The 26,658-nt window shown below is 39.9% G+C and overlaps 1 protein-coding gene across 7 annotated transcripts in view; it reads left to right on the top strand.

Annotated features, from left to right (window-relative positions):
- PLD1 (phospholipase D1) overlaps window positions 1–26,658 on the top strand; it is a 208,849-nt gene that overhangs the window by 59,168 nt on the left and 123,023 nt on the right. For 6 of the 7 annotated variants that reach the window (XM_025914090.2, XM_086674719.1, XM_086674720.1 and 3 more), the window contains exons 2-6: window positions 18,409–18,599; window positions 18,860–18,987; window positions 23,650–23,795; window positions 24,039–24,144; window positions 25,657–25,722. In XM_025914090.2, coding sequence (XP_025769875.1) covers window positions 18,440–18,599; window positions 18,860–18,987; window positions 23,650–23,795; window positions 24,039–24,144; window positions 25,657–25,722 — 606 coding nt within the window. In that variant the 5' untranslated portion in view covers window positions 18,409–18,439. The remainder of the gene's footprint in view (window positions 1–18,408; window positions 18,600–18,859; window positions 18,988–23,649; window positions 23,796–24,038; window positions 24,145–25,656; window positions 25,723–26,658) is intronic. The other variant, XM_086674722.1, reaches the window with a different exon arrangement.

Genomic DNA, 26,658 nt, shown 5'->3' with positions numbered 1-26,658 from the left:
TGGTCCAATGGATTGCACAGATCATCATCATCACTGACCAAGTTTTGTATCCATTGGTTTCATTAGTCCGGAAATTGTATCCTCATTTCTTACTTCGTGTCTACCACGAAATATATGTGCCACAGGTATATTGAATCAGATTGCACTAGCTTTTCTTTCTTCTCAGATACGTGCATATGCGCAAAGTAAAATAGTGCCCGTTGGTCATGTAATTTACTTGTTCATTCAGTTCATTTCTTCTCAACAAGTGCTAAAGATCTGAGACAGATCATACTTGACGTCTTCCAGAAATGGCAAGGAGCTTGAAACCCCTAAAGAGAGAGTTCAGAGGAATTGAGAAACTTCCCTGAGGCTCAGAGGAGACAGCGGCTGTGCTCCCATAGTGGGGCTGGCCATGGGGATATGTCTAGAGAGTCTGTTACACAGGTTCGACACATGGTCATTCGGGGTCTCCAAGGAGCTTACAGCTCAGGAAGAATGAAACAGACACAAACAGATGACTTCACCTTAGCAAAAGACGTTGCATTTGTATGACGGCCACCAAAGGAACAGCAGATTTGCTAAGTTTTCTACTTTCCACAATTTGTTTGGCATTTAGGAAACATGTCTGTTACCAGGTTTTGTTTTTTCACTTCTCTTGGCTAGAATGTCAGTGGTTGATTGATGTACCTTTCCCATTAATGTGACTAATAGAGAACAGTAATATTTATAATATCAATTATGTATTGAGTTCTTACTCTGTGCCAGGTACCAGATTAAGTACTTTATTAGATCCTATTAGATAAGATTAGTCTCATTTTATAGATGACAGAACTGAGGCTCAGAGAGGCCCAGAGTAATGTAAGTAAAGCAAGAGGCTACTGGTTCTAAGACTCATAAGTGGCAGAACCAGGTAAGAGGCTCTGTCCTTTTTTTTTTTTTTTTAAAATATTTCTTTAAGTTTATTTATTTTGAGAGAGAATGTGAGCAGGGGAGGGGCAGAGAGGGAGAGAGAATCCCAAGTAGGCTCCATGCTGTCAGCGCAGAGCCTGACATGGGCTTAAACCCACACATGGTGAGATCATGGCCTGAGCCAAAAACAGGAGTCGGATGCTTAACCAAGTGAGCCACCCAGGTGCCCCAAGAACCTCTGTTTTTAAGCCAACTGGGCTCACTCAGCGTCTGTACGTTGTTTTCAGATAGGCCAAAGGAATGAGTGAGGATAGATCATGGAGAATTAAGGAAGATGGGGATCTTGTGACAGGCTAACCCTGGTGGATTCAAAGTTCTCACCTAATTTTTAATTTTTATTGACTGGGTTTGTTTTTGTTGTTGTTTTTGTTGTTGTTATTGTTGTTTGCTCAGAAAAGAGTTTTGAGTGCTTACTGTGCACTGTGGGGATGACCCAGTTGCCTGTCCCCAAGAGTTTACAACATCACAGAGGACATGAGGCGTGCCCCCAAACCTCTGAGATATAAGCGCCACCGAAAACTTAGAAACCAGATGATGCAAAGCTTAGTCAAGAGAGATGTTGTCTCTACCTGCAGGGGATGGGCTGGGGAGAGTCGGCAAAGTTTCAGTAAGAGGAAATGTGGAAAGTCTCAGCAGGCAGAGACGTGGAGGATGGGAGGGTATTTAAAGTGACAGAAGATGCCCGGGTGGGGAAAAGACCAGGGCCAAATGTAGAGTTATGTGCATAATTATAATTCAAACACTCAGGTAACCACTACTGAGATCAAGAAAAAGAACTGTGCCAGCCACTTCAGAAGCTGGCCTCATATGCCCCATCTCAGTGCCAACCTCTCAATCCCCAAAATTATCACTATCTTTGTATTTCTTGATAGTTTTATCACCTCAGTGTGCAGCCCTAGACACTAGGGTTTAATCTTGCTTGTTTTATCATTTTCTTACTTGGTATGTATTTTGAGCCCATTTTAATCTACAGATTCTCTTGCATCCTTTTCTTTTCCTTATAATTTTTCTTGAATAAAATCTTGGGCTGTTTGACCTATAGACTTGCCCATGGTCTGAATTTTGCTGGTTGTATCCTCATGGTACAGTTCAGTATGCCCCTCTGTATTTCCTTCTGTAAATTGGCAGTTGGCTTCAGAGGCCTGATCAGATGGAGGCTCAATCCCTAGGACCCATTTGGCCAGACAAATGAGTAGCAAGTGAGTATAACTTGAGTAGGAGCTTGGGCCAAAAAGGCATTTTGAGTAGAGATCAGAAATCCAAATGCTATAATCATGATCTTGGCCTATGTATGGTCCAACTCTCTCTCTCTCTTTCTCTCTCTCTCTCTCTCTGTCTCTCTCTCTCTCTCTGTGTGTGTGTGTGTGTGTGTGTGTGTGTGTGTGTGTGTGTGTGTAGGGGGCAGGGAAACTAGAAGGGCCACTTTGTAGGTTTTGGAACCAGGGGACAGCATCTTCACAGGTATCTTTTCCAGCCACATATCTACATGGAAGTGACTGTATTGGTCACAATGTTAAAACGGTGGACTAAGGAGTGTCTGAAGTCTTGAAATATTATGCAGATGGTTGGTTGTCCTTTTCTTTAGTACTGTGCTATAAAGTTGCTAAGAATTTCCTATAAATGCTCTGTAAGTAAAACTATGTGATAGGGAATGGTAAGTTCATAGTATACATACTTTTGTGACTAGCATACAAATATCATAAGTCTAGACAGAAATATGAGTCTTAAATCAAGAAGAATAAAAAGAACAAATCTAAGTAAAAGGAAGAAATCTAAGGTTATATGTTGAAAGAGAGGGAGATTTGTACTTAAAATCTGAAAATACTCACTTTTTCCAGATGGCTTATTGAAAACTGCTACCATAAGTAGAATTTATTTATTTTTATTATTTTTTAAAGTTTATTTATTTATGTAATCTCTATACCCATCATGGGGCTTGAACCCATGACCCTGAGATCAAGAGTCACATGTCTTCCGACTGAGCCAGCCAGGTGTCCCTACCATGAATAAAATTTAAATAAGGCAGTGGTCTCACAAGTATTATTTCTTTCTTTATTTTTTTAGTTTATTTACTTATCTTTTGAGAGACAAGAGAGAGTGTGAGCAGGGAAGGGACAGAGAGAGAGGGAAAGTCCCAAGCAGTCTCCGTGCTGTCAGTGCAGAGCCCGACATGGGGCTTGAACTCCTGAAACTGAGATCATGACCTGAGCTGAAATCAAGAGTTGGACGCTCAACCAATTGGGCCACCCAGGTGTCCCTCACAAGTATTATTCCTTAGAGGAACTTCTCGGTGTCCTTATTCCCCTTGTGTTGCATTTGAAAAGTAAGAAGACTAGTTTATAATAATGGCAACTAATATGCACATGGCACTTAGTTTGGGCCAGATATTCCATTTTTAGCATTTTATATGTTAACTAATTTAATCTTACAACAACCCAATAAGGTAGGCATTATGACGCTTCCCATTGTATGGACTGGAAATTGAGGCATAGAGAGGTTGAGTTACTTGTTTAAGTTTATACAACCAGTAAGTGGGGAATGGACATACAAACTTAGGTAGCTGTATCATTCTAGTGCACTACCCCTAGGCTAGAATCCAGGTGGGAGCTGGGGCCAGTGGCTCAGGTATTTCTCTAATAGGGAGGCTACATATCTGTTTTCAGTCTGATATATCTGTTCTTAGTTTCAGGAGAGCTCAGAAGTAAGTCCTGGCCCCACTGCACACTGCAGACAAATGACCCAATATGTGGTCCCTCTCCTTTTTCTTTGACCTTTGATTTACTCACCTCTGCTGTAGAAGGAATAATAATACTTCCCTTATAGAGTATTCTGAAGATCAGTGAGATTGAGTATTGGAGAATGTGTTAAAAGAAGTAAAATGTTATGTTGGCTATAATGTTAATAATATGCATTATCATCATCACTTCTCTATTTTTGAGGAACTTGTGAAAAGAGCTTCATTTTATTTGAAATATTTGGACTTCTAGAATAAAGAGAGGGGGCTTCCTAATTTTGACTATTTTGGTGTTAAGGAGAGGAAATTTTCAAATGAACATATTAAGGCTTTCCTGTTTTAAAAGTTTAATCGAAACAACTTTAATAACTCCTTCAAGAAGGCAAAAGCAAATTTAGCTTCAGTTTTGATGATTGTTTTCCCTCACCTGAGCATCACTATCATTAATAGTGGAAGCTCCAACGTTATAGATAAGAGCCATGGATCATCAAGGCTCCACTCGGAAGTTTTAGTTGCCTGAAAAAAGGCCAGGTTTGGGGTGCCTGAGTGGCTCAGTTGGTTGAGCGTTCAAGTCTTGATTTTGGCTCACGTCGTGATCCTAGGGTTGTGGGATTGAGCCCCATGTTGAACTCTGTGCTGAACATGGAGCCTGCTTAAGATTCTCTCTCTCTGTCTCTCTCTCTCTCTCTTTCTCTCCCCACCTCTCTCTCCCTCCCTCTGTCCCTTCCCCTCCGCCCCCACTCACACATGCGTTTTCTCTCTCTCTCTTTCCCTCTCTCTCTCTCTCAATAAAATAAAATAAAGGCCAGATTTGCTTTCAGTTCCAGTACAGGCCCATTTAACTTTATCTTTTTAGCATTGGTGTTGAACCAGTCCCCAAACATGGCCAACATTTGTGCATGCCAACTGTTGATTTTTAGGGTAAATCAGATTAGAGTTTACAAATATACAAGCATTCCCGAGGGTGGGTGAGGGATGTTGTGGAACAAAGCACTTCACAGTATTTTACATATTACCTTGTTAGTGGGTCCCCAGTATCGGCTGAATATAGAAAGAATAGTGAATTTCATTTTTGCAAAGAATGTAACAATAATTAACCAAGATTGGATTTAAAGACATTAGTAAAATGTCACTTATATTTGATAGTTTTTAAATTTGTCTTAAATGAAATGTTTCAAAAGTACAGATTAACATTTAGGAAACAAAAACCTATGTACCTATAACATCCAGATTTAACAGGTTTTATTATTTAGACCTGTATCCTTCTGAATTGAAATAAGAAGCAAAGAAAATGTTATGGGTATATTAAATCCTCTTAGTACCCCTTCCTAATTGCACTCTTTCCCATCCTTGCTCTCTAAAGGTGACTACTCTTCTGAAGTTGTTGTATATTATTTCCTCAATTCCTTTTATGTCCTACTTCTACATATGTCAATGGACAACATACAGGATTGTGCTGTGTATTTTTTAATCTTAAACAAAAGTTCTAAGATGTCTTTTTTTTCACCAAACTTTGTGTTGAGATTTATTCATGTTGATACATGTAGTTCTGATCCATTTATTTTCTCTGTTGTATAGTATTTCATTAAAAATATTATTTATTCATTCTCTGATAAATGGACACTCTCGTCCAGTTTTCTTTACTGTGAACAGTGCTTCAGTGCTCATTCATAATACATTTTCTTATGTAAACTCACCCATCGTTGAGTTTCTTGGGGAATATATTTAGGGGAAGAATTGCTGGCAGTAGCTTATGCCTTCTTCAAGTTTATTGCCAAATATCTTTCCAATGGGTTATTTTAACTCCCATTTGTATCAAGCAGTGCATGAGAGTTCCATTACCTTACTGATACATTATAATTTCTGACTTGGAAAAATTTTCCTAATTCAATGGATATGAAAAAGTATCTTACTGTTTTAATATGACTTCTCTGATTACTGGGAAGGTTAAACATGTTTAAAGATTCACTGTAAATTTAGAATTCTTCCTCTGTGAGTTGCCTGTGTATATTCCTGGTTTATTTCCTGTTGGCCTTTGGATCTTCTTCTTTATGTATTTATAGGAGTACTTTGTATATTCTATGTATATCTTCTCCAAACTTGGATTTGTTGTTTAATTTTGCCATTTGTGTAACAAGTTTTAAATTTTAGTGTAGTTAAATTTATTAGCTTTTCCTTCATGGTTTGTGCCTTTTATGTCTTGTTAAGATTCTTTTGTGACCCTGAGGTCATAAAGACATTCTTCTGTAGGTTAATATTTTCCTTATTCATATTTAGGACATTAATCAACATAGAATTATTCTTATGGGAGCTGTGAGATAGAGAACTAATTTTATTGTGTATTTCTTTGTGAATTGCCGGTAGTGCTAGCATTATTTATTGAGGGTTTATTCTTTCTTTACAAATTGTTTTCCATGCCACTCTCGTCCTAAACCAAGACCTGTATATGCATAGGTTTGTTTTGGGGGTCACTATTTGGTTCTCTGTGTCTCTTTCTCTGTTAGTACCATGCCATTTTAATCTCTCCAGCTTTTTTTTTTTAAGTTTATTTGTTGAGAGAAGAGAGAGAGAGAGAGAGAAAGAACTAGGGAGGGACAGAGAGAGAGAGAGAGAGAGAGAGAGAACTGGGGAGGGAGAGAGAGAGAGAGAGAGAGAACTGGGGAGGGACAGAGAGAGAGAGAGAAAGAACTGGGGAGGGACAGAGAGAGAGAAAGAACTGGGGAGGGACAGAGAGAGAGAGAGAACTGGGGAGGGACAGAGAGAGAGAGAGAACTGGGGAGGGACAGAGAGAGGGAGAGAGAATCCCAAACAGGCTCTTCCTTGTCAGTGCAGAGCCCAGTGTGGGGTTTGAACTCAAAGTAAGATTGCGACCTGAGCCAAAACCAAGAGTTGGACGCTTAACTGACTGAGCCACCCAGGCACCCCTATAATAATTCTTGATATCTGGTTGGACAAGGCTTATTTGCCTATTCTTAATTCTCTTCTGTTATGAATTTTAGGGTCATATTGTCAAGTTCTCTGAGAAATTCTTTGAAATTTGAATTAGTAGATTAGTTTCAGGAAAAATAACATATATTCATTTATTTGGTTCCATATTTATCAAGTTTGGGGATATAATTTTACTGTCTTATAGCCTCCATTCGTTTCTGATGAGAGATGAGTGGTCCTTAGTATGGTTCTCTTAAATTTTGTAAGTCCTTTTTGTCTGGCTGCTTTTGACATCTTCTCTTTTCTTTATATGCTAGCAGCTTGGTTTTATTGTGCATAGATGTGATTTTCTTTGTATTTTTTCCTGCTTGGGATTCACCAAATTTCCTCAATCTGTAAATTTATTTTGTTTACCAAATTTGATAAAATTTGTGGCCATTATTTCTTTAAACTTTTTTTTTTTCGCCCTCATTTTTTCTCTAGCCCAACTTTCTGGGCCTGAAATTACATGTATGTTGGATCTTTTGATGTTATCCCATAAGTCACTGGGACTTTGCTCATTTATTAGAAACCTTCCCCCTCCCCTTCATCTGTTCTTCAGATTGGATGATTTCTAGTGATCTGTCTTCAATTTCACGGATTCTTTCTTCTGTCATTGCTATTCTGTTAAGCCCATCCAATGAATTTTTCTTTTATTGAGATTCCCTTTACATTCTTGAGCTTATTATAATAGTTGCTTTAAAATCCTTATCAGTTGATTTTAACATCTTAGAATGAATCTTCATTAACAATAGCCTTTTCTCTTCAGGATGAGTCATGTTTTTCTGTTTCTATATCCATGTCCAATAGTTTTAGGTGACATTATGACTGAGATATTGTAGAAGCTCAATTCAGTTCTGTTCAAGAGGTTTGTTGTTGGTTTTTTTTTATTTTTATTTTTTTTTTTTGTTTTTTGTTTTTGAGTGGGCAGTTGATTTGGCTGGACTTAAACTCCAAACTCTGCCTTTCCTGTGGTGGGCAGCTGCGGAAACCTCTGTTGAAGTCACTTTGGTACTATGAGTTGCTTTGGAGTGTACCCACGCCTGTATGGTTCAAAGTCAGCCTGTGCAGAATTTGACACTCCTCCTCTGTAGCTCTCCTTTCCAAGGTTTCCCACTTCAGTTTTCAGCTGCTGTGAAAGCCAGGAAACCTGTTATCTGGTTCTCCAAGCCAGCAGGATTATGGATTTTCTGAGTTTTAGTCACCCAACCTGGCTCGGACTTAGTCTGCCTTTAGACAAAAGCGGTGCCATTCTTTTCTTCCAAATGTAGATTACTTTCCATTTCCTGCTTCTTTCTGGTTGTTCTGTAGCCAGTTATTTTTTATAATTGAATTGGTAGTCCTCATCTGCGGGATGGCTGGCGGATCTAATAGGGACTACACCACCATCACTGAAAGCCAGAAATTGGAATCCTAGATCAGTTTTATATAAAGTTTCTCATTTTGTAGTTACCTCAGTTCCATGCAGTTTCTGCCCAGGGCTGCTGGGTACAGTTCTTCTAGTCTCTTTTAAACAGTGTAACTCTTTGAGGCTCTAGGTTATTTGGGGAGTCCAGCTTCCAGGCACCTGCCTCCTATCGTCCTGGGGTCATGTCTTCTAACATTCATGTGGGGACAGACCTGTAATCTAAGCTCTTTTATCCAAGACCAAAACCCCTGGGCACCTTCAGCTTCAGTTCCAGTATACTCATCTGACTTTCATTTGTTTCTTCATCCTTGCAAATTGAAGGTTTTCCTTCATGATTGCTTTTGTTGTTGCTGCCTTAGCTTTTATCCTTAACTAAGTATTTTTAAAATATGATTACAGTTTATTCAGCAATTCTGTGTTTGTACTGGGAAAGAGACAGCTACATTAGCTTAATCCATTTTGTTTTCAGACATTTGTGGCAGTGTTTTCTATAGTGTGTGACATCAGACCATCCTCAGAATTCAATTCTGACTGCTAGTTCTTGTCCTCAGGAGGGGACTGGGCTCTGATGTGGGTACCAGGGACTCGGTCAGAGGCATAACTAACATTATTTCAGCATCTGTTAGAGCCCCAACTCCAAGCCACTCACTTGATATCATGTAATTCTTCCAATTCTTTACTTCCAACAGCATTACCCGTTTATAGATTAGGAGACTGAGACTTAGAGATATAGAGATTTAGAGACTTGTTTCAGCATAAGGAGATTCAGAATTCAAGCTGTTTGACTCAAAATCACATACCTTCAGTGATAGTCTGCTGCCTCCACAGATATTTTTTCTAAGTATGTGAATGGGTAAAAAAAATAAGACTTTGCTGTGTTTATCAGCAGCCATGACAAAATTTGAGGGCTCATTAGCACGGGGGAATGTCTGGAGGAGTCTACACATGTGTTTGCCAGCTCCATTCTTCTCATTGGCGAGATTTGTGGGATATCACAGAAAATGCTCAGTTTTGCCTCAACTCACTCAGAAGGAAGTTGTTTCTTCCTTTGGAGAGAAGTGAAAGGGAGGATTCATAAGAAGTTTAGACAGCTGGAAAGAACTTTAATGACAAAGTCTACATGAGGGAATGCAGGTTCTTCCTGAATGGGGCTGCCATCATAAGATGCAAAGATCAGTTTTAAGAAAAAAGAAAGCAATGATAGTAGAAAATGATAAAGTCAAACCTTTGAATTCACAGTTTAGCTTCTTAATCAACATGTGTTCTTATCAAAACCAACATGCACCCACTAAAACTAATATTTAATATTTTGAGCCAGTGAAAGAAAAATTTTCTTAAAACCATTTTTATTTTGGAAAAAGTATTTATTTTGTTCATGTGCACGCACTGAATCATTGGTGGTCTAAGTCTACCTTAGTGAGAAAAAGGTTTACTTAGTTTTTCAAGGAGCACATTATTTGTTCCTATAAATTCATGTGTAGTTAACTTCCTCTCCTATAGACCCAGCACAATACATAGGTATTCTGCTCTTGGCCATAAAAAATTGCCCATAAACACAAAATGATGTTATTTTCAGAAGTCTGATCACAGTTTTTAAGCCGTGTTAATTACCTTTTTATTTTAATAAATAATACACCTTTATTTTAATAATATGCCCATACCTAAAATAATATACCTATATTTTAATAAAGAATTTTCCCTGAGGGATCCTTATTGATTTAAGTCAATCCATTGCTTATACAAAGTCTCTCACATACACTTAATAAACTTTGGAATTAAGAGGGGGCCCTCCCCTCCAAATACAAATGTTTATATGTATTGCCATTAATGGAAGCAAGAGCAAATCTTACTTGGGTGTTTGCTCAGAACATCTAAATTCCCTTGGCATTTGGGGTAGGTTTTTATCTCCTGGATGGGGTTGCTTAGAATGTATTGTTTTCTCTGGCATTTAGTGATGCTGAAAGGGGAGTCTTTTTTCCAATAATGTCTCTGTTGTATTCATTTCAGTGTTTAGGTGAGGAAACTGAGCACTAAAGTGACTTTGTCCAGGTTAATCAAGGCAACAATAGGAGCAAACGAGGCAGTTGTCTCCCATCAGGTTTCTGTGTGACCTTGAGCTAGTCATTTAGCCTGTCTGTGCCCTCAGTTGCCTTGTCTGTCAAAAGGGGCTGGGAATAGTAAAGGCGGTGGAGTTAATGCAAGCGAACCTCCTAGATCAGTGTCTGACACAAAAGCACCATGAAAGTTTTCTTTTTATTATTACCAGTAACTTCACAGAATGGATGTCTACAGGAGGCAGGATGGTTCATGGCTCCTGTTGGTTTCAACACTACCCTAGTCCGAGTTTCCTGGATAATAGAGTCTGAGCTAAGGTTGCATGGTGGGCTTTATCCAGCAGCAAGAGTGAGGGTTGAAGGGAAGAGAGAGGGAAGGAGCATGAAAGGTGGTGCATTGCTTGGCTGCCATAGCTTCACAAGAAAATCAGCCCGTTGCTCAGTCACATAGAAAGCTTCTAGCTTGGCTGTGTGGTACCCATGTGCTCAGTGCAGTCAGGCAGGGAGGGGAGGGGAGGGGCATGTGTCCACCAGCACCTTAACTCCCCTGATCTCATAGGCTGTGTAACTCAGTTCCCCATGCTCCCTCTGCCCATACACACAACTCTGGAGGTGACTGGGTTCCAGCTCTAGTGTAGCACTGCTGCCTCGGAATCCAGAAGCCTGAGGATGAGCCAGTGTCTCTGTGGGTCTGGCCAGAGGTGGGTGGAGCTGGGGTGCTGGAGCCACACCAGCTCCTGCTGGACCATGTGCTGTGCATGCTGTGCAGGAGCCTTGCCCTCAGCCTGAAGGAGGCAGAGATGGATGGTGGTGTGAGGAGAAGAGGGGACAGCGGCAGTGATGTGTATCTCCGTGGAGCCCAGTGGCAGAGGCTGGGGAGGCAGGCAGTGTGGAACCATCAGTGTGGTCTCTGCCCCGGGACCAGTCTTGCCACTCACCTCTGTGCAGCCTCAGTAAGCTTCTGTCCTCAATTCTAAGTGAGATTATCACGAGAATTAGAAGAAATATATGTAACGTGCCTTTAGTGCTTGGCTCAGAATAGACAATAAATGACAGGGAATACTTTCCTATCTACCTATATTTGAAATAGAGATCACTTTCCCTTAACACTTGTATTTGCCTCTGGAAATAAAACATCCACTTGAATTCAAAGTTATGACTGAGATGAACCAAAGGAGGCTGGTACTACAGCAAAGGGGAATATTTAACCCTAGGGCATGTCAACGGAAATGGCTAAGAAAGCTTATGGCAGAGAAGAGAGGCCATCCAAGGAGGTCAAAGGATTCAGGGAAAATCATGAGAATCAAGAAATGATTCCACGCTAAAATTTGTTTTGTGTAATTATAGATTTGTTTTTCTTTTTAGCTAGGGAAAAGGGAGAACACACGGTTTCCAACTCTTGTCCCGTGGGCACAGTGAGTCTAGGTTATTTAGCACCATCATCTGCAATCTTGACCCTCAGGAAGGATAGCAGTGTCAGTGTTAGACCAAATGGAGGCTGTGATAGGAAACCAGGAAGGAAGGATAAGCAAACGGGAGATTGCTAGGCTCTGGGGGCCCCAAGGTCAGATCAGATCTGAAACTCAGAGGGAGGATAGTGTTTGGGAATCATACTTATAGTTCCTGGAACCATAGAAGTGACAGCAAGTCTGAGTTCAAAGGCTATGCACAGAAGGGACTATGATTCCACAGAGCATCTCCTTTTCCTGATAAGGGTACAAGCAGAACACGGAAACAGAACAGGGGGATGGCTTTCGAGTCAGCCAGAGCTGTGCTGAGAGCTGACTTACTGACCTTCGGACTTGTCACCTTGGTCAGCCTGTCTTGTTATCTGTAAAGGGGGAATAGCAGCCATACCTCCATCATGACCTTGTTGTGAGGACGTGTGAAAAGCTCTTGGTGGAAGCCTGGCACACAGTTAGCTCTGATAGCAGTTCACTGTCTTACTTGCTACTGCTTCAGCAGCCTGTGTATTTCTTGCAGGTTATATTCCTCTTGGAGTTCTTTCAACCAGATGGCTTTTCCATCTGAGAGTATCTGTGGTATATGAAGGAAATGTCTTTGTGGCATTCACTGGATAACCTGGAGCTGACTGGTTTCTCAGTAGATAGCTCACTGATGAAGTCATTTAATCAATAAATATTGATTGAGCAGGTGCTCAGCAAGGTGTCGGGGGTAAGCAGTCTGGCTCTCACCCTCCCCCACCTTAGAGTGTCCTCATCTGGTGGTACGAGGGATGCGTCAGCACCTCAGCTCATGATTACTGCTCAGTGGAAGGGCTTCTTAAACTAAGGTTTTGAAAGGGACATGTGTGAACCTATGAAAATATATGCAAAATACTGTGTGTCAGGATATATTCATTTTTTTTCTGGGGTTGGGGGTCCATAAATCTCATCAAAGCCACAAAGGGTACTGGACCTAAAAGGGAGCAGGAGTCACTGCCACAGACACAAGGGACACTGTAATGCCTTACCAGCCAGGGAGAGGAAGATGAGGCCAGGGAGATGTGCAAAGAACAGGAAATGCATTAACTGGGCTTGACTGCTTAATGCCTGGTGATTGTTTTTTTCACTCAAAGTCTTGGTGGCTTCTCTCCAAATGGGGGAATTGAGTCCAGAAAATTTCAGGACTGGTTAAATGGGAGAGCCCTATTCTTAGAGGAGCCCATCCAGGAAGACAGTTGCTAGATGGTACATTAATTTGGGAGCTAACTAAGAGATGAAAGGCAGGATATTTTCTAGCCTGTCAGCCCTGAAAAATACTGAAATGAAAGAAACTTTCCTAAGGTTAATTTTCAGGGGCCACCTGTTAATAGAATTCAAGGGAATATTAGCAACCTAGACTACTTTGGCCTGTAGATGTGTGTGCATTATGACACTGGTTCCTCAAGCTTCCTGAGGTGGAAAGTATAGGTGGCACTGTTTCCATTTTACAGATGAGATGCTGAAACCCTGGAGGCTGCGGGTTGCCCAGGTTACACTGATAAAAAGGGTAGAACAACCATGGTCATCTGGCCTGTCCCCTCCACCACAGACATTTAATTATCTGCCCAAGGTGCATAATAAGCCCTCCATTGATATTTGTGGAACTAATGTTCTTTTATTAAAAAAAAATCAAAGATCCAAGTAAACACCAAGAATTTTAAAAAAATTTTTTTGATGTGTTATTTTCTCAAAATATATCATCTGGAATGTAAACTATGATAATATCATTTACTTTATACAAAGTCAGCTCAACTAAAAAAATATTTATCCAAGGTTTAGTGTGTCACCAGAGATTGAGTTTAGTACTTGAATCCACATTTACGATGTTTGCATTTCAAGGAACATCGAGTCAGTTCTGTACAAATCATTGCTATATAATGTGTTTGGGGGAGGTTATGTAGTATGGGTCCACCAATTAATTTCATCATAATGAAAAATGGGAAAACAAGAAATCCCCATGACTCAGTTTGGTTTTAAATGATCTAATTATAATTCATTTCACGTTCAAACATGACTCTTGGTTTGGAAATCCATTCCATTTATTTCTCTAGGTAAGCACAAATAATGTATTGGAAAAAAAATATGGGGAACTCTGCATGTTCTGTTAGAAAGGGAAACAAGAAGTAAATCGGTTACCTTCACAAAATGAGTGTTAAGTTTTGAGTTATTGTTGTTCCTTTTTGAGCTGTTTTACTCTATGAGCATGTAAAATGGGAGTGAAAGTCTTCAGTGTCTGTCCCTCCTGCTAGCCCCAGTTCTACTTCTGGCTGGTTAAGTAGCTGGACTTTGGAGCCAGATCGACCAGGGTTGGGTCCAGCTCCATCACTTCCCAGCTGCACGGCTCTGGGCAAGTTGCCCATCTAAGCTTCTCATCTTAAAAATGGGGGTAAGAATAGGACTCAGCTCCTAAGGTTATTGTGAGGATTCAAGGAGATCATGCGATTAATCTTTTTGAATAGTGGCTGGCATTTAGTATGTACTCAGCTAATATTGAGTAATGTTAATATTTATTTTAATATTAGTAGTTACATTTGATAGTCTGATTGTATTTTAGCGAAGGCATTGCATATATATATTATATATATAGTCTTATTGTATTTTAGCGAAGGCATTGCATACATATATTATATATATACATATATATACAATACAATATAGACTATCAAATATATACAATAAGACTATCAAATATATATATACAATAAGACTATCAAATATATATATATTTACTAATATATATACAAATATATATACATATATATATACATATCAGTATATATATATACTATCAGATAGGAAAATATCTGCTTCCTTTGATGTCCTATTTTCCAGTGATGTTGAAAATGAAGATCAGAAAAAACTCTAGAGTTCTCTGATTTCACCCCTGAATAACGGGAAGTAATTAAATGTTCCCTGCAAAAAATTTTAATTCTAGTATTCAATACCAGAAAAGAAAAAAAAACAACCCTATTTACTTTCCAGATAGAGATGCAAACAAAAATAAAACACAGCTGCTGTTACTGCTCCATGGGCACCATCTCTACTTGGTACCAAGAGAGATAATGATCTTGCAGTATAATTTTATAAGGAGATAATGAAATCAATTACATTATCTCAAGGCTAAACACTGAAGGCCTTATCCCATTGCTGGTTAAGATGGACTGTAACTGTGGCAGCTGCTCACCCACCGTTATAGATTATTTTGGATGAGAGAAAACATGGGCTAATAAATTAAGATTTGACAACATAGGAGTGTCGATGGCCTTACAGTTTGATATTCAAGAATGAAAGCAGCAATACAATTGATGGATAAAAATTCAACACAAAGCAACCACGGACATGAGTGAAGGCAGTGATAAACAATTTGGTTCATTTTTATTATTAAATTGTAAAGTTTTCACAAAAGCTTAGAAAAAAAAAATCTGCAAACCGTTTGGGTCCACTGAAACTCCATGTGATCTTATAAAATATTATGAACCACAAAAATAAGAGGCTAAGAAGAAATATAGGAGGCTGTCGGGATATGTTTCTATTAATTATAATGACTATAGAGTTAGTAGGATTCCTTCCAAGGCATGGTGATTGAAGTAGATAACATCTTTTGTTGTTATGATACTTAAACTTTATAGAAAAGATTAATTTATAGACATTCAACCCATTAAATAAAATCAATAATTATGAACTTCTATAACCAAGTCCGTGAAATTTCAGGGCCAGAAAATCTGCTTTATAAATAAGTGAATTCAACACTGACACAAGTTGCGTGACCTTGGGCAAGTTCCTTATCTAACTCTTTCAGAATAATCATAAATACCAGGTAGTATCATATTAAATAAGTGTGCTAAAATTGTGCTTATTAGCACATAGTAAAAACTTGAATATAAATGATAAGAGGCTTCCTTTCTGCTTCTTTTCTCACTCTTAAGTTTTTTACAAGTTTATATGCTTCTTTTCTTTCTTTTTGAAAAATGATTTTTATTTTAGCTTGATCTAGTGACTCTGTACTATTTATTCCAGTTATCTTGCAGTGTATAATTATTCTAGTCTCTATATCTTAAATTTAACATGCATTTTAACAGACACTCTGTCCAAAAGAAAAGTCATTGGAATAACCCTTGTTTTCCTTTGCTGTGCTAGGAAAGTTGGCAGAGTTAACCATAAGACAGTTTAATCAATAGAAAAGGGCTTACAAATTCATGAGTAGCAACGATATGATGTAATTTCTTACTTGTTTTTCCTTGTCTCATTTCCTTTAAGTTTCTCATTACCTTGTATTTTAAATAAAGCAAAACCTGGCTCACGGTTGGCATCTAGTAAGTGTTTGTTGAATCGAGAAGGAAGGAAATTAATATTTTAATTGTGACCAGAGGCAACAAGCTCCTCGATGGAAGCTGAACAGACAGTCATTAAATTATGCTGATTAGGAAACATCTGCCACCTGCTTCTCGTATTCATATGAAGAACTACTTGGGTTAATTTCTTAGGTTAAAGTAAGTACATTATAAGGGGAAGCTGAGTAATATATATAGCATTTTTTTGTCTATAGTTAAGGTTCCAATGTTAAAAGGACCTTAGAGGAGATGGCTCAACCTCCTTAGTTTATTACCAAGAGGAGTTACCAAGGCCCTGAGAGTGTAAATGGGCCCATCCCGAGGTGCTGAGCATCAAGAGGAGGTCATTTCCTATTCTTCCCATTTGAATCTTGCCCAAGAGCACTTGTTTTACTGAAACTTCCATCTGTTCCAGGGGCATTTAGATATCTACCAAAACTATACGGAAAGGTTAAGACTGTGGTTGAGAAGATCAGCTTTTGGGTCAGAGAGACCTGTTTTGTTTTTTTTTTTTTTTAATTTTTTTTTCAACGTTTATTTATTTTTGGGACAGAGAGAGACAGAGCATGAACGGGGGAGGGGCAGAGAGAGAGGGAGACACAGAATCGGAAACAGGCTCCAGGCTCCGAGCCATCAGCCCAGAGCCTGACGCGGGGCTCGAACTCACGGACCGCGAGATCGTGACCTGGCTGAAGTCGGACGCTTAACCGACTGCGCCACCCAGGCGCCCCGAGAGACCTGGTTTTTAAATCCGTTCACTACTTACTAGCTCTGTGACTTTGGACGCAAATTACGTAATCTCTCTATGCCTCAGTGTTTTTATCTGTAAAGAGGGGTTGATAAACTTCCGTCATCTTCGATGGAAATAACAAAACTTCATAGATTATTATTGATGATAAACATGATAATGTATAAAAAGGACTTATCACCAAGCCAGGTACATATGAAGTGATTGGTACACGTAAACTGTTATTATAATATAAATGAGAAGTGGAGAAGAAAGTTGAAGGGAAGTGATGTAGGCAAGGATAGGCCTGTGTTTTGCTAATAGTGGGCCATCGATACGGCTGCAAGCTTCCTTACAGCCAACGTGGAGAAAGAAACATGATTGATTACATACTTCACAGAGAACTTTGCCATATTAATTATGTATCTCTGGCCAAACCAGAGCCACATTCCTCCAGCCCAATCTTCTGAATTTCCAAACAAAATCTCTTTCTACCAGACACGGCAGTATAGGTTCCTGAGACTTGACGGATTACAGTAAGGGCTGTCCAACTTTGGCCAAGACTCTCTTAGCGTTTCCCACAGAGACCCCCAGCTTCTTGATCACACCTGTAGGAGAGAACCTGGCCAAGGGTCTTCCACTCAGCACATGTTGTTCTCAGGAAGGCCTTGGACCTTGGAGGAGGCCAGGAATGAATTTGGGGTTATGTAGCTTATTCCTCTCACCCATGTCAGGAGCTCCTTAACTGCAGGAACCAGCCTTATTCATCTTTACAGATTTCCTCATCGCCTCTGACAGTGAATGGCAGACGCTCAGTAAATGTTTGTGAATTGCAGGAATGAATGGACATGTGTGGTGGAATTGCTGGTATGAAAAACCTGCTGTTTTAGGGCCGGGCTGTAACAGAGTGATTCTTTCCAGCAGTATGAATCTGTCACTCAGCTCTGAGGATGGCGCTCAAGGTTTGAATCTTAGTATTTAAAGGAAAAATAAAATCTATATGAAAATGAACTCTTCTTTCCTGGGTACTGATGTTTAAAGACTTGTGTTATTAAATGTAGAAATGAGATAGAACTGGTTTTCTTCAAAAAGGAGAGAAGTACGATTTGAGCACCTCCAGTATCTTTCAGAATAGGTAGACTAATCAATTACCTTTCAAGACACGTACATTATTATAAGTCATGGAAAGTCACGGCCCGAACCTCATGTTTCAAAAAGATAGTATTTACGCTTTGCTTGGGATATCACCTACAGAGGAAATGTGGAAAAGGTTATGCTGTCATGAAAATGTCTTAAATCTGCTTATTGAAATTGTTGTAAAATGCCCTAAAATGTCTTTAGAAAATATTTAAAGTTGCTTAATTTCACGTGATATTTTTCCGTGTGTTTGTTAGAGTTAAGTATCAATTTATTTTCTCTGAATAACCATGCCCAAACCAGTCACCCTGGAGTCTCCTCATTTATCCAACTTAATGAAATTGGGTGAAAGCTATGCTGGCACTTATTCAATGTAGTGTTTCTCTTTCGTACTTGCTTGTGATTAAGGATCTCACTCCAATTTAATTTACAGGCTAGGAATCTTTTAAATGTTAAAGAGGAAAATAAATGAAAACATTGTTTGACTAAACTGGGGCTCACACAGAGCTAGTTGACTTGTTTCCATATGCTGTATCTAAGCCTGGATTCATATTGTAGAATAGGGTTTTATTTGACCAAAATAATAAATCCTTGTAACCCCCCTTTTTTTCCCAGCCCCTTTGCTCTTACCCTGTCTGAAGCCAACATGTCACTGAAAAATGAGCCAAGAGTAAATACCTCTGCACTGCAGAAAATCGCTGCTGACATGAGTAATTTGATAGAAAATCTGGACACACGGGAGCTGCACTTTGAGGGAGAAGAGGTGGATTATGATGTGTCTCCCAGCGATCCCAAGATACAGGAAGGTAAAGACTGGTGGTCTGAGCGAGAAGAGAGTTTCTCAGAGTTGCCTGGCAGAGAGCAGATTTGAAATAACCAGCAAATGATTGATCATCCTTGCTGATGTCCTACCCTGGGCTGAGACCATTTTACTAGCTGTATTCTTGTTGTAGCAGGTTATGATTCTTAAACAGATGCCCATAAAAGGCGAGTTATGCTAATATCGTGTATTCTTACAATATCATTGTGTCCTTGCAATAACTTTATTTACTTGTTTATTTTTTAGTGTGTATTCCTTTCTCTGCTATTTATAAGACTCAAGGATTTAAGGAGCCTAATATACAGACGTATCTCACCGGCTGTCCAATAAAAGCCCAAGTTTTGGAAGTGGAGCGCTTTACATCTACAACAAGGGTCAGAGCATTTATGGACTCACCTTTTTTGTTCCACGTATACCAATTAACACACTGACTTCCATTTCCCTTCCTCATAGCTATGATATGTTTTTAGCTTTTTTTTTTTTTTCAAATAACTCGTCAGTCCTATTTACCTCTCAAGAATTTGCTTTCCGTTGAGTCTTGATTCTCCTATGCCTTTTTCCTCATTCTGGAAAATGCTTTTTTTTTTTTTTTTAAATATGCACCTAAGGCAATTTATAACTTTAATAAATTGCTGAGTGCCACTCCTAGTCCTCCTCTCTCCTCGATTTCCTGTTTAACGTGGGCTCTTGGGGCATCACCATTCCATCTAGACCGTCACATAGAAGCCAAGGAAGAGTTTAGCTTTCCTAATGCTGGTTTAGCAAGAAAATAATGATGCTGCCTGGCTCTTGAAAGAAAAAGAAAAAAAACCAGGACGTTGGACCCACCAGTGTCATCACCCAGAGACAGTGCTGAGAGAATACTGCTGGCATCTTCTGCTGCTCTCTGATCTGTTCCTGGCACCTGTCCTTTAGGTCTGTTCGTGGGGCCTGAGTGCTGGAAGGCGGCTTCCATGAAGATGACTTCATCAAGCAAAGCATCACTCTTTGGTGTGGATTAGACTAGGTTGTGAGGGGAGCCACCATTGCTCTGTTACTGACTGTACATCACAGTTGTCAGTCTGATAAGTAGAGGGCATTGCCGCAGGCAGGTGGCCTTTGTCCCTTCAGGTTGAGCTCTGGCCACGGCAGACTAAGGCCACCTTTGCTCCTGCCTCAGGGGAAGTGTAGAACAGCCTTTCTCCAGAGACAGGTTCTGTCTGCCTTTCCTCCTTGTCTTTTGCAGAGTGGCATGTGTTACCTGGGTCCTGATAGTTTTGCTTAGTGGCCTGTCCTGACCTACCTGTGTGTATGTTCTGACTCCTAACACCCACCTTTGTGTGCAGCCTTTCCTTTAGGCCCTTTATATGAAGGGGGGTCTCTACCTCCCTGATATACCACTGAGCACAATGCACTCAGAAATGTCTTTAATGTGGCCTTTGCCTTCTTAGTTTGCCTACCAGCTTTTAGCTTCAGAGGGGATACGCATGCTCAGAGGGTGAAATGCACAGACTCCAGGGCCAGACTGCATGGTTGAAATCCTGTCTTTGCTTTGTGATCTCCAACAAGTTACTTAATCTTTCTGTTTGTCAGTTTTCACATGTGAATAATGCTAAATAATGGATGTAACGGTGCCCACCGTATAGGTTTCTTATGAGGACTTAATAATAATAATAATACACAGCATTATGCAAGGGTATTGCATATTGTATTGTTGGGGAGCAAGAATGTTCTGTCTGTTTCCAAGATCCTCCTAGCTGGACTAAGACTCAAATTGACATGAGACCCATTAACATGGGTCAAATTTGATTTCATTAAGTATGGGCAATCCACACAGACGTGGAAATTCCAAAGACAGGCACGTCTGGGACTTCAAAGAGAAAGAATGCAATTCACAGGGAGATGACAAAGAGCAAATGTTTGGTAACAAATGTTTACCAGGCCACTTGGAAATAGTGGGACATATGGAGGACTTTGATCAAACAGGCCTTGCTAGTTCTTCCCTGTCTACCATAGCTGGTTCATCGTATAATCTGTGATGGTGGCTCTCCTCCTGGAGTGGGTCCTCTAGCTCAATTCTTTCTAGGCGCTTGAGGGGGAGGTAAAGAGCTTTTCCTGGGTCTGCTGGGTTTTGACTGGTTTTTAACTCAAAGTAGTCTTCATGACAAAGTGGCCCATCTTGGGGTGGCCCATCCTTGGCCCTTATAGTATTACATAAGCATACACTAATACTACATATTATTATTAATAGTAGGTGTCTCCTAAGGTTATTCACAAAGATAAATAAATATTCAGGACCCCCAAACCAGGGACTTCTCTGTGCTTGGACTCTTCTTCTGTTAGTTAGGTGAGATTGGTTTAGTCCTATTCTAATCTGAGTCTGTGTGAGAAAGCTAAGGATCATCTTTTTAAATTTCTTTTTAATGTTTATCTATTTTGAGAGAAAACGAGAGACAGCACACACGTGCATGCAGGAGATGGGCAGAGAGAGAATGCTAAGCAGGTTCCGCACTCTTACTGCAGAACCTGATGTGGGGCTTGATCTCACACTGTAAGATCCTGACCTGAGCTGAAATTAAGAGTCGGATGCTTAATTGACTGAGTCACTGAGGCGCCCCGCTAAGGATCATCGTTATCCTACTTCGTGTTTAGTTTACTAAGAAATATGAACTAAAGTCATGCAGTATAAATGTGATTCCAGGTAAATAAAAACACACTTTTTCTAATTACTGAACACATTCTATGTGCTAGCTCAAGGCAAGGCCCTTCTCTTTTCATTTCTGTGACAGCCCAATGAGGTAGGTGTTCTTCAGGCCCTCTCAGGCTGGAGATCTTCCATTTGCCCTCCAGTGCCTCCTCCTACCTTTTTCTACCCTGTGCTCTGCCCCTCAGGGCTCTCTGCTTTTGTCCTCTGGTAGGGCTCAGACAGTGAAGAGCCCAGATAGGAGATTGGGGTTACCTTGGGCTGACTGGGTCAAACCAAAGGCACCCCTTTCCCCAAGGCAGCCATCCTTACATGGTTCTCTCCTTCTTGTTCCAGTACCTGGCCCTGCATCTTGTTCCTTCAGGACTAGGAATGCCTTCAGAGTCCTAGGTTACTGTCCTTCCTTTATTGTTTCCTTACCCCTATCACATCTTTATAAGCAGTCCCTTTATTAAAACTCTTCAGATTATTCCAATTCCAGAGAATTCCAGTAATTCGGCTGGGATGTTGTCTGACAGAAGTGACGCTTGGCTGAGGCATCACAGCTGGTAGGCTGCACCACAGGGTTTCAGACCTTTAAAATCTTCAAGAAGGATGTGGCAGCTTGTTTTCATCGTATCATATCACCTGACAATTGCTAAGAAGTTTGGTGTACAAAGTCTTGTATTTATATGTGAGGGATAAAACTTGGCATTTGAAAAAGTTTTGAAGTATTCAGTTTTTGTAGATTGGTAAATATAATCCTTGGAAATGTAGTAGCTTTCCTAAATTGTATAATTTTTCTTATTTATTTGGTTCATCTTAAATTGAGCATTTTTCACTTGAATGCAAAGTTTCTGGCCACTCAGAATTTTCCTGCATTCTTCTCTGTGACACATGATGGAGGATGACACCTGTAGTAATGTAAAAGTGAACGTAAAGTAAAAGGCAACATATAATATTGAACCCCAGAACTGTTTTTTTTCTACTTCCGGTTGTAGTAATTGTCATGAATCCTAACTAGAGGAGAAGCAAATGCTACATTTGAATATTTACGAGTGATATGGCTGGATTTCAGACTTAAGAGCACAAGTTGCATTGATACTCTTGCTCATATTTTATATAGTAAAGCATGGCCACTCTGTGTAGATGTAGAAGTTAGCAAAATAGGACTGTGGGGGACGCCTGGGTGGCTCAGTTGGTTAACCATCCGACTTCAGCTCAGGTCATGATCTCGTGGTTCATGAGTTTGAGCCCCTCATCAGGCTCTGTGCAGACAGCTCAGAGCCTAGAGCCTGCTTTGGATTCTGTGTCTCCCTCTATCTCTGCCCTCCTCAACTTGCTCTCTGTCTCGGTCTCTCTCTGTCTCTCTCAAAAACAAATGAACATTAAAAAAAATTTAAAAAGATTAAAAAAAAATAGGACTGAGGGCCAGGAATCACGCATGTGGTTGCTGACACGAGAGCCTGGATAAATAAAGTAGCAGAGGAGACATTTACTTTCTCTACCCCCAACATCTTTGGTGCCTAAATCTTCCAGGAAGGGCCAGTGTCCTTTGGGTAGTCCAGAGTGCCCACTGCCTAGCCACCCTACACGCCATCCCCCTGTCCATGGAACTTCCTTCAAGATCTCCTCCGCTTTATAAACATCCCTCAGCTTCCTCACACTTTGTACTGTATCAAAACTATCCCCCAGGCCTGTTAGTTCTGACTGAAATCATTACCAAGATATATTTGCATTTTAATAAGAAATATTTTTTTAAAATTTTAAATGGGGATTCATTTTAGTTAAGTAATTGGGAAAAATATTTTGTGCGTAGTCTTTCACTTTTTCCCTCTAATCATCCTGTACCTTGTTGGTCACTGGTGGTCCTTCAGAGCAAGGAGATGTTGTAGACAGGGGTGGACCTTGGAATATGTTTCAGAAGGAGAAGGCATTAATGTCATCTGTGAAGGACAAGTCGCTGGCTAAGATCATGCTCCTGGAATCCATTTCCTCCAGCTTTCCTCTCACCTGCTCCAGTGGTCTGTTCACTGTTTATACTTTGGGACAAGCAAAATCACCGCTGATATCTAATTAGGGTCTTCACTCATTGTCTCCTTTAGCTGATTTCTTGTTTCAGGGCTGTGTGTGTGTGTATTTAGAGCAATACGACTTGTGGAAGTTTATCTTTGGTGTGATTCAGAGTTTGTCTTATGTATATTATATACATTATATATATATATATATAATATATATATGTAATATATATATATATGGAAATTTTATTTCTGTAACCACTTGTTTTAGGAAACATTTTGTCTGAGCTATTGTTCATTGAAAGACTTTAGACTTTGTTATCTAAAATATCAATCATTTTTATTGATCACTGTAGGTACCAAGTATCAATCTTTACACTATTGAATTAACACATGGGGAATTTAAATGGCAAGTTAAGAGGAAATTCAAACACTTTCAAGAATTTCATAGAGAGCTGCTCAAGTACAAAGCTTTTATCCGAATCCCCATTCCCACCAGAAGGTAACTGTTTCAGAATTAATTATAAAGTTATCCCAGTATGCAAGCTGGATGGAAAGAGTATTTTATCTATATTATGGGCTAACTTGTCCGTTGTTGGTGGATATTTCTATTAAACAGGCTCTTCTAAAAATAAACATAAAATGCTTTTATGCTCATATTTATGCTTTCATTTAAATGAGAGTAATACTCAAAGAATAATAAATGTTTCCATTTTGTGTGTGTGTGTGTGTGTGTGTGTGTTAGGCACACGTTTAGAAGACAGAATGTCAAAGAAGAGCCTCGAGAGATGCCAAGTTTGCCCCGTTCATCTGAAAATATGATCAGAGAAGAACAATTCTTCGGTAGAAGGGTAAGCCCTTTCAGTCTTCTGTTGTTCAAAATATAATTTTGCAGTGCTATAGAAACATGGCGGCTCCTGGGAGGTGAGGGGGACCTGGCTGCAACTTTTCTTTCCCCCGATCCCTCACACAGGCTAGCTTAGCATCTTTGGAACTTGTTAGGCAGCCTTCTTCTCCAGGTCAGAATGGCTGCACTCAGAATGGTTGCATTTCCCAGAAGAGGAAGAGTGTTCTATGAAGAAGTTTTCCTCTGCAGGAACCTCTTTGGGCTGGTTGTGAGTCAAGCTTGAGCTCACCATTGAGGGTTTTGAGATATACTCCTTTAAAAGCATTTATTTCTACCCGTTTGCTCCAGACTTCATAGTAGCTTGTCCCAAGTATATGTGAAGTCTAATTACCAAACTATAAGTGGGCCCTTAGGGTCAGAGAAGAGTAGGACAGAAGCCCCAGGAGCAGGTGCTCTGCCTCAGTGATATGGTGCCGCACAGGGTAGAAGATGAATTGTTTTTCAGTAGAAAATTAACAAGGAGGGGAGCCTGGGTGGCTCAGTCAGTTAAGCGGCTGACTTAGGCTCAGGTCATGATCTTGCGGTCTGTGAGTTCGAGCCCCGTGTCGGGCTCTGTGCTGACAGCTCAGAGCCTGGAGCCTGCTTCGGATTCTGTGTCTCCCCCTCTCTCTGACCCTCCCCTGTTCATGCTCTGTCTCTCTCTGTCTCAAAAATAAATAAAAGTTAAAAAAAATAAAAAAAAAAAAAAAGAAAATTAACAAGGAAATATCAGCTCTGTTTTGTAATCTGAAACTTTTATCCTGAAAGGGATATTTGACTTCTCCTTTGTATAGTTGTCATCTTGTTTAAAATCCTTTTAGGGATCTAGAATACATATTGTCCATGTATCATGGAAAATGATACAGTTTGGGGTTACTGTGTGCACTTACATGAAAATGCAGCTGAAAATGAGAAGCTGTGGCTTTAACAGTGTATCCACACATCATCATAGTCGATGTGATTGTCATTAACCTCTCACATTTGACCATATTTGAAATCAGAATATAAGTACTAGAAAGTGTCTCTCTCTCTCTCTTTTTAAACTTCCCCCCTTTCCCCCTGAAGAGATGTTAAAAAAAACTGCAGTATATCTACCAGTAGTAAATTCAGTGTTGAAATTAAGGAAATCGAGGTTTTTGATAAAATCAACAAATGCCTTAAAACAGTCTACTATGGGCAAGTCCTGTGCTAGTAATTATGGAAGATTGAACGAATATACAGCTTGGGCCTCTTCAACAGTTTGTAAAAGACCTAAGCACATGAAAAGTTGAATAGCAGGAAGCAATTTAAATAAAAGTTCAGGGGAACTATGGAAATAACTCCTTAGTGCTATTCAAGATTCCTTGTCCACTGATAATATGAACAAATAATTGAATAAATTGCAGAAGTAAAGATTGGATAATGGTCACACCACTGTCACTGTTTAAAAATTTAAGTATGAGGACATTATCTCTTCTCTCCTATATTTGTGTTACAGAAACAACTGGAAGATTATTTGACAAAGCTACTGAAAATGCCCATGTATAGAAACTACCATGCAACAGTAAGTACCGTTCAGTGACTTAAATTTTGAAGTACTTTGTAAAAGCATAAATCGGCTGCTAAATTTTGGATCATTTTATCAACACAAGTGCTTGTATCCACTTGTGCGTTCCTCGGGTTAAAATTAATGAAGTGAATGAAAAGTTGATTTGACGGCAATAATCTAGTTCACAGTGATGTTGTTTTTAAAAATATCAACTATAAATTGATGTGTCTAGATGAATTTGTAACTCTGGTCTAGGCTAGATTATCTAGAAATCAATGCCCTTCTCTTCCCAGGTTTCCAGGATAATGCCCCAAAGCATTTCTAACCCTGAAGAAAAAAACCAAAAAAAACACTGAGTATAAGTGATGAAAACAGCTGAGCAGAGTTGAATACCCAAAGATTAGACAGAGCGTAGTGCTTGGTTGGCCATCTGATTGGCCTGCGATGCTTATAAAGGGCCTGTCTTTTCATGTGAAAGTGAGAAGCATGGGAAAAGCTAGGGAGAGAAAAAACTCCCGAGAAATAAGAGAAAAGAGGTGGTGGGGCTTAGAAGCAGCTGGGAGGCACACAGCTGGCAAACAGAAGGGGGTGGGCTTTTATAGAAGTTCTCAGAAAACAATAAGCTCAGCCCTTTTAGAGGCCTTGGAGGTGGGGTGTTTTTAAAGGGTTCACCTTCAATTATCAAAAGTCCAGGTAACTGAGACAATATTGGATTATTGTGTTTTTGTGTCTGTGTCTTATAAACTGTACTGCTGTGGGGTTGAACATACGCATGTGGTGTATGTGGAACTTAAGGACAGACACGGATATGTCCTACAAGATGTGGCCTCCAGTTTAGAGAGTGGTGGCACATAAGGGAAGTTGTCTGTGTATTGAGGAAAGGAAGCAAGAGCACCTGGACTCTTTGGAGTTTTCCGGTGACTTGCTGCCCGCCAGGGTATTATTTGGAGG

The sequence above is a fragment of the Puma concolor genome, chromosome C2, assembly GCF_028749965.1.
Source record: "Puma concolor isolate L17-30 chromosome C2, mPumCon1.1.hap2, whole genome shotgun sequence".
NCBI lineage: Eukaryota > Metazoa > Chordata > Mammalia > Carnivora > Felidae > Puma > Puma concolor.
This window is presented reverse-complemented; position numbering and strand designations above follow the sequence as displayed.